This window comes from Pangasianodon hypophthalmus, chromosome 9, assembly GCF_027358585.1.
Source record: "Pangasianodon hypophthalmus isolate fPanHyp1 chromosome 9, fPanHyp1.pri, whole genome shotgun sequence".
Lineage (NCBI taxonomy): Eukaryota > Metazoa > Chordata > Actinopteri > Siluriformes > Pangasiidae > Pangasianodon > Pangasianodon hypophthalmus.
In genome coordinates, this window is record NC_069718.1 from 26624625 (window position 1) to 26636381 (window position 11757).

The 11757-nt window shown below is 40.6% G+C and overlaps 1 protein-coding gene across 2 annotated transcripts in view; it reads left to right on the top strand.

The window, feature by feature from the left end:
* The window catches only part of apaf1 (apoptotic peptidase activating factor 1), a 47152-nt gene that overhangs the window by 3724 nt on the left and 31671 nt on the right, over positions 1–11757 (top strand). For both annotated transcript variants that reach the window (XM_026918928.3, XM_026918925.3), the window contains exons 4-12: positions 1487–1684; positions 2647–2836; positions 4368–4480; positions 4719–4850; positions 6318–6556; positions 8464–8631; positions 9411–9542; positions 10197–10310; positions 11601–11757. The exon at positions 11601–11757 is cut by the window's right edge and continues 28 nt beyond it. In XM_026918928.3, coding sequence (XP_026774729.3) covers positions 1487–1684; positions 2647–2836; positions 4368–4480; positions 4719–4850; positions 6318–6556; positions 8464–8631; positions 9411–9542; positions 10197–10310; positions 11601–11757 — 1443 coding nt within the window. The remainder of the gene's footprint in view (positions 1–1486; positions 1685–2646; positions 2837–4367; positions 4481–4718; positions 4851–6317; positions 6557–8463; positions 8632–9410; positions 9543–10196; positions 10311–11600) is intronic.

An 11757-nucleotide genomic window follows, 5' to 3' on the forward strand; every position in this document is an offset into this window, starting at 1 on the left:
TGTGCGTCTCCTCGCTCAGACTCGCTTTTTCACTTCAGTCCACAGATTTTCTCTGGGATTCAGGTCACTTTCACTTTGCTGTCTTTAAGCCATTTTGTTACAGCAATGCAGGTTTGTTTAGGATCATTGTCCTGCTGGAAAACCCAGTTGTGACCAAGTTTTAACTTTCTGGCTGATGTCTTGAGGTGTTGCTTCAGTATTTCTAGATAATCCTCCTTCCTCATGATGTCATCTATTCTCTAAAGTCCATCAGTCCCTTTTCTAGCAAAACACCCCCATAACATGATGCTGCCACCCCCATGCTTCACAGTTGGGATGATGTTCTTCAGATTAAAAGCCTCATCCTTTTTCCTCCATACATAGCGCTGATCATTATGGCCTCAATTTCTGTTCCATCTGACCAGAGAGCACTCCTCCAAAACGCTGGTGATCTCCTGCAAACTTCAGTCTGGGTTTTTCTGTACCAGTCTTTAAGAAGGAGCTTCTTCCTTGCATGACAGGCCATGGCGATGCAAGATTCTCTTTAATAGTGTTACATGCTTTAGTAACTGATGCCTCCAACTCCTTCACCAGTTCCTTTGTTGTTGTCTTGGGGTTCAGTTGAACCTTTGGGACCAAAGTTCGTTCATTTCTGGGTGTTAATTTGTGCCTCTTTCCTGAACGATGCGGTGTCTGTGTAGTCTTGGGATTCAAGGGTAAAAAGACACTTTATTTAAATGTAGGTCCTTTTACAGCCACAGGTGCACTCCCAATTAACTCCTAATTATGACAGTTGGCCAATCAGAAGTCTGCTTCTAAAAGTCATTGCAGCAACTTCTGAAACTCTTCCAGACTGTTTAAAGAGACATTCGGTGCATGTAAACATTTGGGCTCGATTGTACAGTTGAACATTGATGTTCATGTCACGGTGAAGATCGCTCTCTTCTTATGAGTTTAGAGCCCGTAACCCTGTCCTTCAGTAAGACAGCTAATTTAGAGTTATTATATTACCGCACTGATATTTCAGCATTGGCTTTAAATTAGCTTTAAATCTAAACATTTTCTCAAGGCTTGATTTAATTGTTAACTGGCTGTCAGTTTCACGATTATTTCTTCAGCGTTTACAAAATATCCTAGGCTTGCTTTATTTCTGGTTAAAAGTTGTTGTTTATGCAACACTTGTTGGAATATCCTGGCGGGAACACACGCTGGATGGGATGCCGGTCCATCACAGGGCACTCTGCGCACACGTATTCACACCTAGTAGCCAGTCTTTTTACTGGTATGTTTTTGGGACAGAGCTCAGGATGGAACTGGGAATCCTGAAGCTGTGAGGCAGTAACTCTGCTTCCTGTCCTGCTACCCGCATGTAGTACTAATTGTTTAAAAATGTGTGTAATGTAATGTGACTGCACGAAAACTCAGTGAAGTTTACTACACTACAGCTGTAGACTTTCAGTTGTTGTGTGTTACAGTCTGCTCTACTGTGTGTGTGGCTTGATTTCAGTGCAGGTGATCCTGAGTGAGGGTGGCGTGCCCCAGAGGCCCATGGTGTTTGTGAACCGTCCCACTCTGCTTAACCTGCTCCGGGAGAAGCTGAGCCGGCTGCAGAAGGCTTCGGGATGGGTCACCGTGTTCGGCATGGCTGGATCAGGGAAGTCCGTGATAGCCGCTGAGGCCGTGAGAGATCGGACGCTGATCAAAGGTATGCTCTTTAGACAAAAAATCTGACCTGATGAACTGGAAGAGCTGTTTCCCAGCGGGGGGAAGGTTGTTCTTTGTGTTTTGTCTGCAGTTTTCTAGCATCTCTGCTGGCTTCTTCAGGACCTGGCTGAGCTGCCATGTGTAGCGTCCTTGGGCCAGCGCAGTCTTGCATCCTGACTGCATATTTTTCTCACTATTGAGCTCACACTTATTAATTACAATTCAGGAAATTTAGGAACAAAATAGTTAATGAAGCCAAAAAACTTGATCATAATTAAATTACACTTCATTGTGCATCTCTGTTGCACAGTGTAAATGGCCTTAAGCTCTGATTAACAGTGTTTAATAAATGCAGGCATGTCCTGGAGCAGTGTAGTTCTTTTTTATGATCCACATATTGAGCCTCATTTATCAGTTTTTTTTTAGTAAAGTTGTGTGTAAATGTTTTCGCAGGCCAAACTGAACAAAAAATTCCTACCAGATTTTAAAAAGTTTATTTAGTCAGTTTACATTGATGCTGATTTAATTAGTACTCATGTACATATGTTGATGAAAGACAATCTCATGTGAAGTAAAAAGTGCGTTCACACCACAGCTCATTTACATTTAATAACGCCCACAAAACTCCATAAAAGGTAAAGCTCACACAAAACATAACAGCAACTGAAAAGGATAAAATCTGGAGACAGATTACAGAAAAGGAGAATTAGGTGTGAAATAAGTGAGGTGAAAAGAAAATGATTTGACATGAAATGCATGAACGCTTCCTCTTCGAATGCTTTGTTGGGAAAACAGGAGGACGTGTGTCGTAAGTAACCTGATTTAGTATTTGGTAAGAAGCTGATGATAAACGAGGCCCATTAACAGCAGAGGAATGTTATTAATGTTATTAAAATGTGCATTGATTTGTTTACCAGTAACACATGGTTCTCTCTTTCCCTTCTCTCTCTGTCTCGTGTGTAGAGTGTTTTCCTGATGGAGTTCACTGGCTGTCAGTTGGGCAGTGTGAGAAAGCAGACCTCCTGGTGAGGATGCAGTCTCTGTGCTTCAGGCTGGAGCAGGGTCAAAGTTCAGAAGCGTGCTTAAGGCCGCCCAGCTCAGTCGAGGAGGCCAAAGAGCGTTTACGCTTCCTCATGCTGCGCAGGTTTCCCAGGTGATTTAAACGCTCCGTGTTCAGAATTACAAACATCAGTTTTCGATGCGTATCTTTTGATTTGACCATTTAAACAAATATCGACCGGGGAATAGTTGAACTATTTGTTCATCTTAAGTTTAAGGCATAATATAAAATCTAAAACACACTGCAGTGACACTCAGATAGAAAAGCTAAAGCATTTTCCTTATCTAGAGTAAATAAAACCCTGTGTCCATGAGCTGCAGCCTGTACAACAGGATATATACAGGATTTATACACACTGAGGCGTATTTTTAACCTGACAAATCACGCAACAGTTCTGAGCTAACATTAACAATTTTGTGTTTAATCTGTTTCTAATGAAAGGTAATGTCTGTCGCCATTTTGCACAGGGACAGCAGTACAGAAGGCTTAAATAATTACAGTCTAATGATCAGTGTGTCTGTGCTGTGTGTGGGATAAAAACTGTTGCAGGTAATAAAGAGATGAGCGATACTCAGATGGAGTCTATACTGCTCCTACACATGGCCTCTATTACTTTAAATTACCTCACAGAGCCAGTCATACTTTCTAATCCTACAGTATGGGACTAAAGTCCTTTTAAACCCAGTTAGGTTTGTGCAATACTGATTTTTTTTCTCCCTGATTTTCCATTTTAGAATATAGCTATAAACAATTTAATAATCCAGAACTGTTAGCTTAAAAAAGACAGGAAAACGAACATCATTTCCACCAGTTCAGGTTTAAGGAGAGCAGGGGAGAGTGTAATAATATTATCAGCTGTGCAGTCAGGAACTGCAGCAATCACAAAATCTCAGCTGGATGGTGGATTTATAAGCGATTCTGCAGTAATACGCAGTAAACAGTATAAAAATCCCATAACGGCACATTTCTATATAATCCTCTTAGAAATCAGGTGTCTGATGTTCACATGGAGACATTTTCTCTGTTGATGCTGATCAGTGTTGAACAGGAGAGCGCCGATCGAAACCAAAACAGCGTATTTACTCACTTTCTAATGATCATCACTATTAATGTTGTTTGAAAAAGTGTTTGTTTTGACACTTCACTGTAGGCCTGTTTTATCTTTCTGGCTCAAAACCTTCATCCTTTCTTCTATTTAGGAGCCTTAGTGACTATTTTCATCCAAAATGCTTGTGTGACATCCCTAATAAATATAATTCAGTGATGGGGGAAGGGGCGGAGCTTCCAGGGAGTGTCTGTTAATATCGGAGCGTTCAAAACACCTACACAGACCATTAAAGATTCATTGTCAATTGGCTCTTCTCTCATTTTATTGGAGAGAACAAGACTGCTCTTTTGGAGTATTTTTGAGTGATAATTCAAAAGCACAAGCGTACTCTGATGTTTTTGTTGTACTCCTATGTGAAATGTGTAAAGGTTGGCAGGTTTGGTAATATAATCAGCGATAAACGGATATCATGATGATGTAATAGCGTTACATCTGGACCCAATCCTGGACCCGATCCATTTCAGTGTGCTGAAACCCTCAGTCTCCTTCATCACCACGTCTGGGATTGTGTTGCAGGTCTCTGCTGATCCTGGATGACGTGTGGGACAGTTACACTCTCAGGGCATTTGATATCCAGTGCCGAGTGCTCCTGACCACCAGGAACAGCAGTCTCACTGACTCCGTGAGCGGTGGGGAATTGTTTTACTATTCGTTTTAATTTGTTTTTTATTGTTTTCATGATTCAAAATGCATAGGAAGAATAAACAAATGATCTGTGACCCCGAGTTTAGATGAGTCTCATTTCACTGTGAGGACATCATGCAGCAGCACCACATGTTTGCTTTTGTTTGAGGATAAACCTGTAGAAGTTCTGGGTGTGATTGGTTATGTGTCTTATTTAAATCACGTTAAACCGTGTGTCTGTAGGTCACAGGTTCAAGGTGCCTGTTGAGAGCGGTCTGGATGATGAGAAAGCTCTGGAAATTCTCGCTCTGTATGTAAACGGGAAATCTCAGAATCTTCCAGAGCAGGCTCGCAGCATTGTGAAAGAATGCAAAGGTACGTACATCTGTTTCAGTTTTAATGTTTCATAATGTCAGATATTTAAGCATACAGTGCAATGAAAAAGTATTTGCTCCCTCTTGATTGCCTCTATTTTTGCACATTTGTCACACTAAATGGTTTCAGATCCTCATACAATATGTAATATAAAACTTAATATAATATTAATATTAAAGCTTAAAATAGACTTAATACCTGGTTGTGCCACCTTTAGCAGCAACAACAGCAACCAAACACCTCCGATAACTGGAGATCAGTCTTTCTCATTGCTCTGGAGAAATTTTGGCCCACTCTTTGCAGAATTGCTTTAATTCAGCCACATTGGAGGATTTTTGAGTGTGAACTGCCTATTTAATCTCCTGTCACAGCATCCCAACCACTCCAAAACCTTAATTTACTTTAATCTAAGCCATTCAGAGGTGGACTTGCTCTTGTGCTTCGGATCGTTGTCTCGCTGTATAACCCTTGAGCTCCAGCCTGGACGTTCTTCTTCATGATTTTCTGGTAGAGAGTAGAACTCATGCTCATGGCAAGTCGCCCAGGCCGTGAAGCAGCAAAGCATCCCTGCACCATCACACTACCACCACCATGTTTCACTGTTGGTATGATGTTCTTATTGAGGAATGCCATGTTAGCTTTACACCAGAGGTAACAGGACCCATGTCTTCCAAAATGTTCCACTTTCCACTCCTCAGTCCACGGAACAAAAGGCTTGAGGATCATCAAGGTGTTTTTATTTAATTTTTTTTTGGAAATATGAGATGAGCCTTTATGTTCCTCTTTGTTAGCAGAGTTTTTTACCCTGCAACTCTGTTATGGACCCCATTTTTGCCCAGTCTCTTTCTATTGGTGGAATCATGAGCACTGACCTTATCTGAGACGAGCGAGGCCAGCAGGTTCTTAGACGTTCGTCTGGGTTCTGTTGTGACTTCCTGGATGAGTTGTCCATATGCTCTTGGAGGAATTTTGGAAGGTTGGCCACTTCTGTTTCAAGTTTTCTCTGTTTGGAGAAAGTGACTCTCACTGTGGTTCACTGGAGTCCCAGAGCCTTACAAATGGCTTTGTAATTTGGTTAATGGTTTGATTGAGTAACTAAGGGGACAGTTACTTTTTCACACAGGGCCAGTTGGTGTTGGATAGTTTTTTTTTCTTCTTTCAATAAATGAAATGATTGTTTAAACTAATTAACCACAAAGACATGTCTTCATAACTTATTGGTGCCAGTAATTCTGGAGCTGACTATATAATCATTGCTTCATGAATTCTTCTGTATTAAATGTACTGAGGGAATAAAAGCTTTTGAACTAATTGACTAACTAACTAACAGCGTTAATATAACTAATAAGATACTAAAAGCAGTATTATGAGTTATGAAGAATTATGGTGCAATTGATATACCTTTATATCTGAAGATGGAGATGGTTTTTTTTGGACATTAATGATCAGTGCGCTCGTCTCTCCCAGGCTCTCCTCTGGTAGTGTCTCTGATTGGGGCGCTGCTCAGAGACTTTCCTGACCGCTGGGGCTACTACCTGGAGCAGCTGAGAAAGAAGAGATTCCAGCGCATACGCAAGTCTTCCTCTTATGACTACGAGGCCCTGGATCAGGCCATGGATGCAAGTCTGCAGGTCCTGGAAGAAGAACACCGAGAGCTCTACAGAGATCTGAGCGTGCTGGAGAAAGATGTCAAAGTGCCTGCCAAGGTCAGCTTGAGACGTAACGTCTGCACATTAGACAGTGAAATTAAGAGAGCAGAAAACATTAGTGAGGGAAAAACATTTAAACATTCCATGTTTAGGAGCCAGAAGCAGTAAAGGACTTTGCAAGGCAGGGGTGTAGAGAGAGCTTTTACAGTGGGGCGGCCAGTTAAGACCCGATGACTCTGTTGGGGCAAAACACTAATCTGTATGCACAGGAAATGATGTAATGTTGCGCCCCCTAACTGTGTGTGTCTTGAGTGCGATCAAACATAAAAGGCACACAGCAAAGTAAAATTTGTTTGTCATCTAGCAAGCTACAGTCGTCTGTCATGATAAGTACGTTATCGACTTATCATATGATATATCGCACGATGTCTTTACATGCGTGTTTGTTTACATACAAATAAACGTCTCCAACATTTTAGCCTTTCGCGCTGCGTCTGTCCTCTGGTCTGCTCTGGGGCTGTCAAATTAAAATTCAAACTTCGAATATTCGTCGAATTTAAGATAAAAAAAACACATTTGAATGCAAAAACTGTGTGCGTTCGAATTTAAGATGTGGAGCAAACACTAGCACTGATTATAATTAAAACATACTGCTGAAAATATGACACGCAAGATATTAATAATGCATAAAACAATGTTTTGTGAAGAAGAAAAATCTAGAAAGAATAGTTCTAGTGTTTCAGATATTCCAGTCTGAGTCAATAATGTCGGAGGTTGAGCTGCTTCAGCTGAGCAGTGAATGAACACCGGGGAACTGAAGCGCTTTAACAGACCAAGACTTTTATTAGAACAAATCCCAAGCATGTTGTTTTTTCCTAAAACCTTTGTTTGTTTGTTTTGCCTCCATTGACCTTTTTCCTTGTTTTTTGGCTTCCATTTTGGATTTGCCCTCCTGGACTTGGGCAGGATTCATGACAGTGTAACATTCAGCTGAAGTACTCTAGTGTTATAAATTCAAAATCATTAGCTAATGGGAGCTAATAACAATGTTGAGCCTCGAAATAATGAATATCATTAATGTAAAAAAGGTTTGAGGAGTGGTGGCTGACCTGTTTGTTTGATGTTCTTCAGGGGAATCAGCGAATAGTTTGTTTCTGTGTTATCTAGCTAAACTTACTTATTCCTTGCCTTTGGACAACGACGAGACGGCGCTGTAGATGACTTTCTGTTTATTCTTCAAACTAGCCTAGCACAGCGATTTAACGTCGTTCAGTTTTGAATTCTATGACACTGGTAACTGAACTGACTAATCATAATAATAATAATAATAATAATAATAATAATAATAGCTTGCTGGGGTGGCCATAATGAAGTACAGGGGTGTAGCTAAGGGGTGGCCTGGGGTGGTAGCTACTTCATCATGGCCCACATTTATCAGGCCCACTGTCAGTATTCACTGGGGTTAGCCCCGCCCTTTCAGTTCAGGAATTCTTAAGTAAAATTCAAAGTTTTAAAGAGAAACTCTTAGTAATGGGACATTTAGTGCCACTTAAGAGAACTCTTTATTTGTAAGATAAGAATTCATACATAAGATCCATTGTGAATTTGGCTGGATGAGTCTTTGTGGGTGACACGGTGGCACACTGCGTAGCGTTCCTGCCTCACAGCTCCTGGGTTTGATCCTGAGCTCGGGTCACTGTCAGCATGAGTTTCCTCTGGGGGTCTTAAAAACCTGGCGGTAGGTGGATTAGCTGCTCTGAATTTGCCCCAGGTGTAAATGAGTGTGTGTGTATGTGTGTGTGTTGCCCCTCAGGGTCTCCTCACACCTTCTCTGCATGCACCGGATAGTCCTCAGATCCGGCACGACCCGGACCAGCGTAAAGTGGTTCCTGAAGATGAATAAAGGGATGAATGTGGATTTGTTTCCTGTTTAGGGTGACGCTGGGTGTGGTTTGTGATTACAGGTGCTTTCTGTGGTGTGGGGTCTCGAGCTGGAGGAAGTGGAAGATGTCCTCCAGGAGTTCGTGAATAAATCTCTGTTGTTTCGGGATTGTAACCAGCGGCCGTATCTCTACTACCTACACGACCTGCAGCTTGACTTCCTCACAGAGCAAAACCGCAGTCAGCTAGCGGTGAGCGTGCAGCGTCACTGTACTCCCAGGAGATACAGCCATCTATCTATCTATCTATCTATCTATCTATCTATCTATCTATCTGTCTGTCTGTCTGTCTGTCTATTAACAGATGACTGCAAGGACTACACATCATAGTTTTATCTCTTAGAGTTACATTTAATGTTGTGGAACGTCCACAAAACACTTGGATTATAGCAACTATAAACAGTCTTTCCTTCACTTTCTCTTGAAGATACTGAGAAATGTAGCTTCTCAGCTTAAAGGAAATCTGACTGTTGCAGAGGGCTGACACTGGAGACTCCTTCTATAAATGTAAAATGAACATTTCCATACAGGAAATTTCAACAATGATTTAAAAAAAATCTGTTTATTATTAGGTTCAGATTATGAACATCTGGAATAGAAGTTCCTGTGAGTGAGCTGTTGGTACAGAAAGAATAACGTGTTAGAAAGGCGCATTAATTTAAGCCTTGCAGCCTTTCTAGAAAATTCTGACTAATATGAATAAGGATTGTTAATGCATCAGGCAGTGTATTTTGCAGATTAAATAATGAAAAAGTGCCATTGTAATGAATAAGTGGAACATGTTGAGGTCTTGAGACTAACCTCCTGTCAGTCAGTAGAGTGTGAACAAGAGCAGTGTTGCGTGATGTGTAGCTCAGTTGTTCCACTGTGTTGTTTTGCCACTGCAGCAATGACTTACATTTGAGCTATAGCTAGATTTTAATGACATTTTGAGCGTCACTGATGACTTTCCTTGTTGTTGTCTCGCAAAGGAGCTGCATGCTAAAGTGGTCTGTCAGTATCAGAAAGCATACAGAAAAATGCCACCGCTCTCAGGAGATGTGGAGGGATCCTACTGGTATCGTTTCTTGCCGCATCACGTGGCACGGGCGGGCCTGTCCAAGGTAACTTTTATACTTACTGCACATAAAATACACACTGTACTTTTAATAGATATAAATCAACAGGACATATCAGAGCCAAATTATTATTTTTTCTTTTTTTTCCATCATTATATGAAGTTGAAGCATGCTGTATGTGTATCTCCTGTCTTCACACCAGAGCTGCATGATATGGACAGAAATAGAAATGGCAGATTGCACTTACATTGCTGTACGTTGCGATATGCCTTATGAAATATATCAGACACAATGGAGAAACCGTGATGTCATTATTCAAAATCAGCCTGTATTAACCTGACTAAAATTTCATGTTTTTTTTTTTTAATAAATAAAAATCAGTTTATTTATTTTAATCACACCATGGCCTTTAAAACACCCAGAAACCTCTGAGCTCTGGAACCTCTGAGATGTTTGATTCATTTCATTAACATCTAACGTTGTCTTAATTGTTAAATGTTATTCCTGATGTTAGTTCCGTTAGTGTGATAGCCGTCGTGCTGTGTTGTGCGTTCTACGCAGTTTGATACTGATTTTAATAAATAGTAGCAGTCTTTTAACTTATCTTAGTGATGCAATTTACTGTATGATGTAAAAACAATGGACTGATTATTTTTCTCTCTGTGTCTCACTCTATCTCCTTTTTTTTTTTTCCCCCAGGAGCTTTACTCCCTCATGTTTTCACTAGACTGGGTGAAAAATAAGGCTCAGGTAATGGGATCCGCCCACTTAATCAACGATTACGTGGAGCATGGTGACATTCTCGACAAAGAGGTGTGTCACTTTATACCATTTCAATTTCTCCGATATCCATGTTACACGTAGGCTCAATGCTAATTGTTTTAAAATCCACCAATAGGATGACAGCATAGTATTACACAACACTCAGCTACAAATACGGAGGCGGCGACGGAGAAACGTAAACTAAACGTGTGGGATTTGAGAGAAGAGCGGTTAGTTGAATTGTGGCAGCAGAGAGAACGTCTCTGACGTCTCCTCACAGCTCTAAAGAAAGGAATTACAGCTCCAAGTGTGTAGCTAGCTAATTAACACGCAAACGATCTGTTCATCGAGTTTATTTACTGTTATTACGACGTGAAACTGTTGTGTTGCTGCTCACCCAGTATGGCAGGATTTCCTTTAATCGTAGGTCTAGGACCTTCATCGTATTATCTGACATGAAGAACACACGTTATCGCATAGCATGGTTGAAAGCTCGAATCTGATTGGTCAGAAGGTGTAATATGTAAAATGAATAAAGTGATCCATCTATCTATCTATCTATCTATCATAAAAGACTGCTGGAATCGCACAGTGTAAAACTGGCTTTAAACAGTTTCCATAGGTTCGTGTGAGAAAATGAGAAACTGATTAAAACTTTAACAGACATTACAGAGTATTTGCAAGCAAAATACTCACGCAGACAGCATAAAGATGATTGCAGAAAAGATAACTGATCCTGACTGGATATCGGCCATGTGACAGTAACGTCACCAGAGGACCTGTGCGCGGCTGTGTGCAGCTGTGTGAAATAAAACAGTACTGTTTGTGGCGAGTTCAGGACTCAATTCTTGAGCTCCAGACATGCATTATGAAAGAAAAATCTACTTCATTTTCATGTTTAGTTCAATTGGAGTGACTTTTTTTTTTTTTTTTTTTTAATAAAAAGCAATCCTAAAAATGATTTTTCCAACATGAAGTTATTAAATTATGAAATAAAAAACGGGTTATTGTGACCTGAGTGCAAGAAGACGAATAAAAGTGTTGCAAAATTATTGTTTTACAGAAGAAAAGGATGTTAGAGCATATATTATATAGGTGATAATAATAATAATAATAATAATAATTATACTACTAATAATAATAGCCTCTTAATTACACCTACCATCTGTCATGAATATGGTTTATATTGCTAATAATTGAGATAAAAATAAGATATTTCCTAATTGTGTTGTTATAAAATCAGATGAAGTGGCCTGGGTCAGTTAGTAGTGAGGAGAACATCTAACCTCTAAACACTCCTCAGGTGTTTAAGCCTCTCGTCTATGTATTGTGCTCTTCCAGAACAGCGAGGTGAGGCTGCAGTTTCAGGAGTTCTTGTCTTTGAACGGCCATCAGTTGGAGCAGAGGCCTTTCCCTGACGTGGTGCAGCTGGCCCTGGCTCAGCCGCGCTCCTCAGAGGTCTACAGGCAGGCTCTTCTGCAAGCGCAGGACAGGGCCA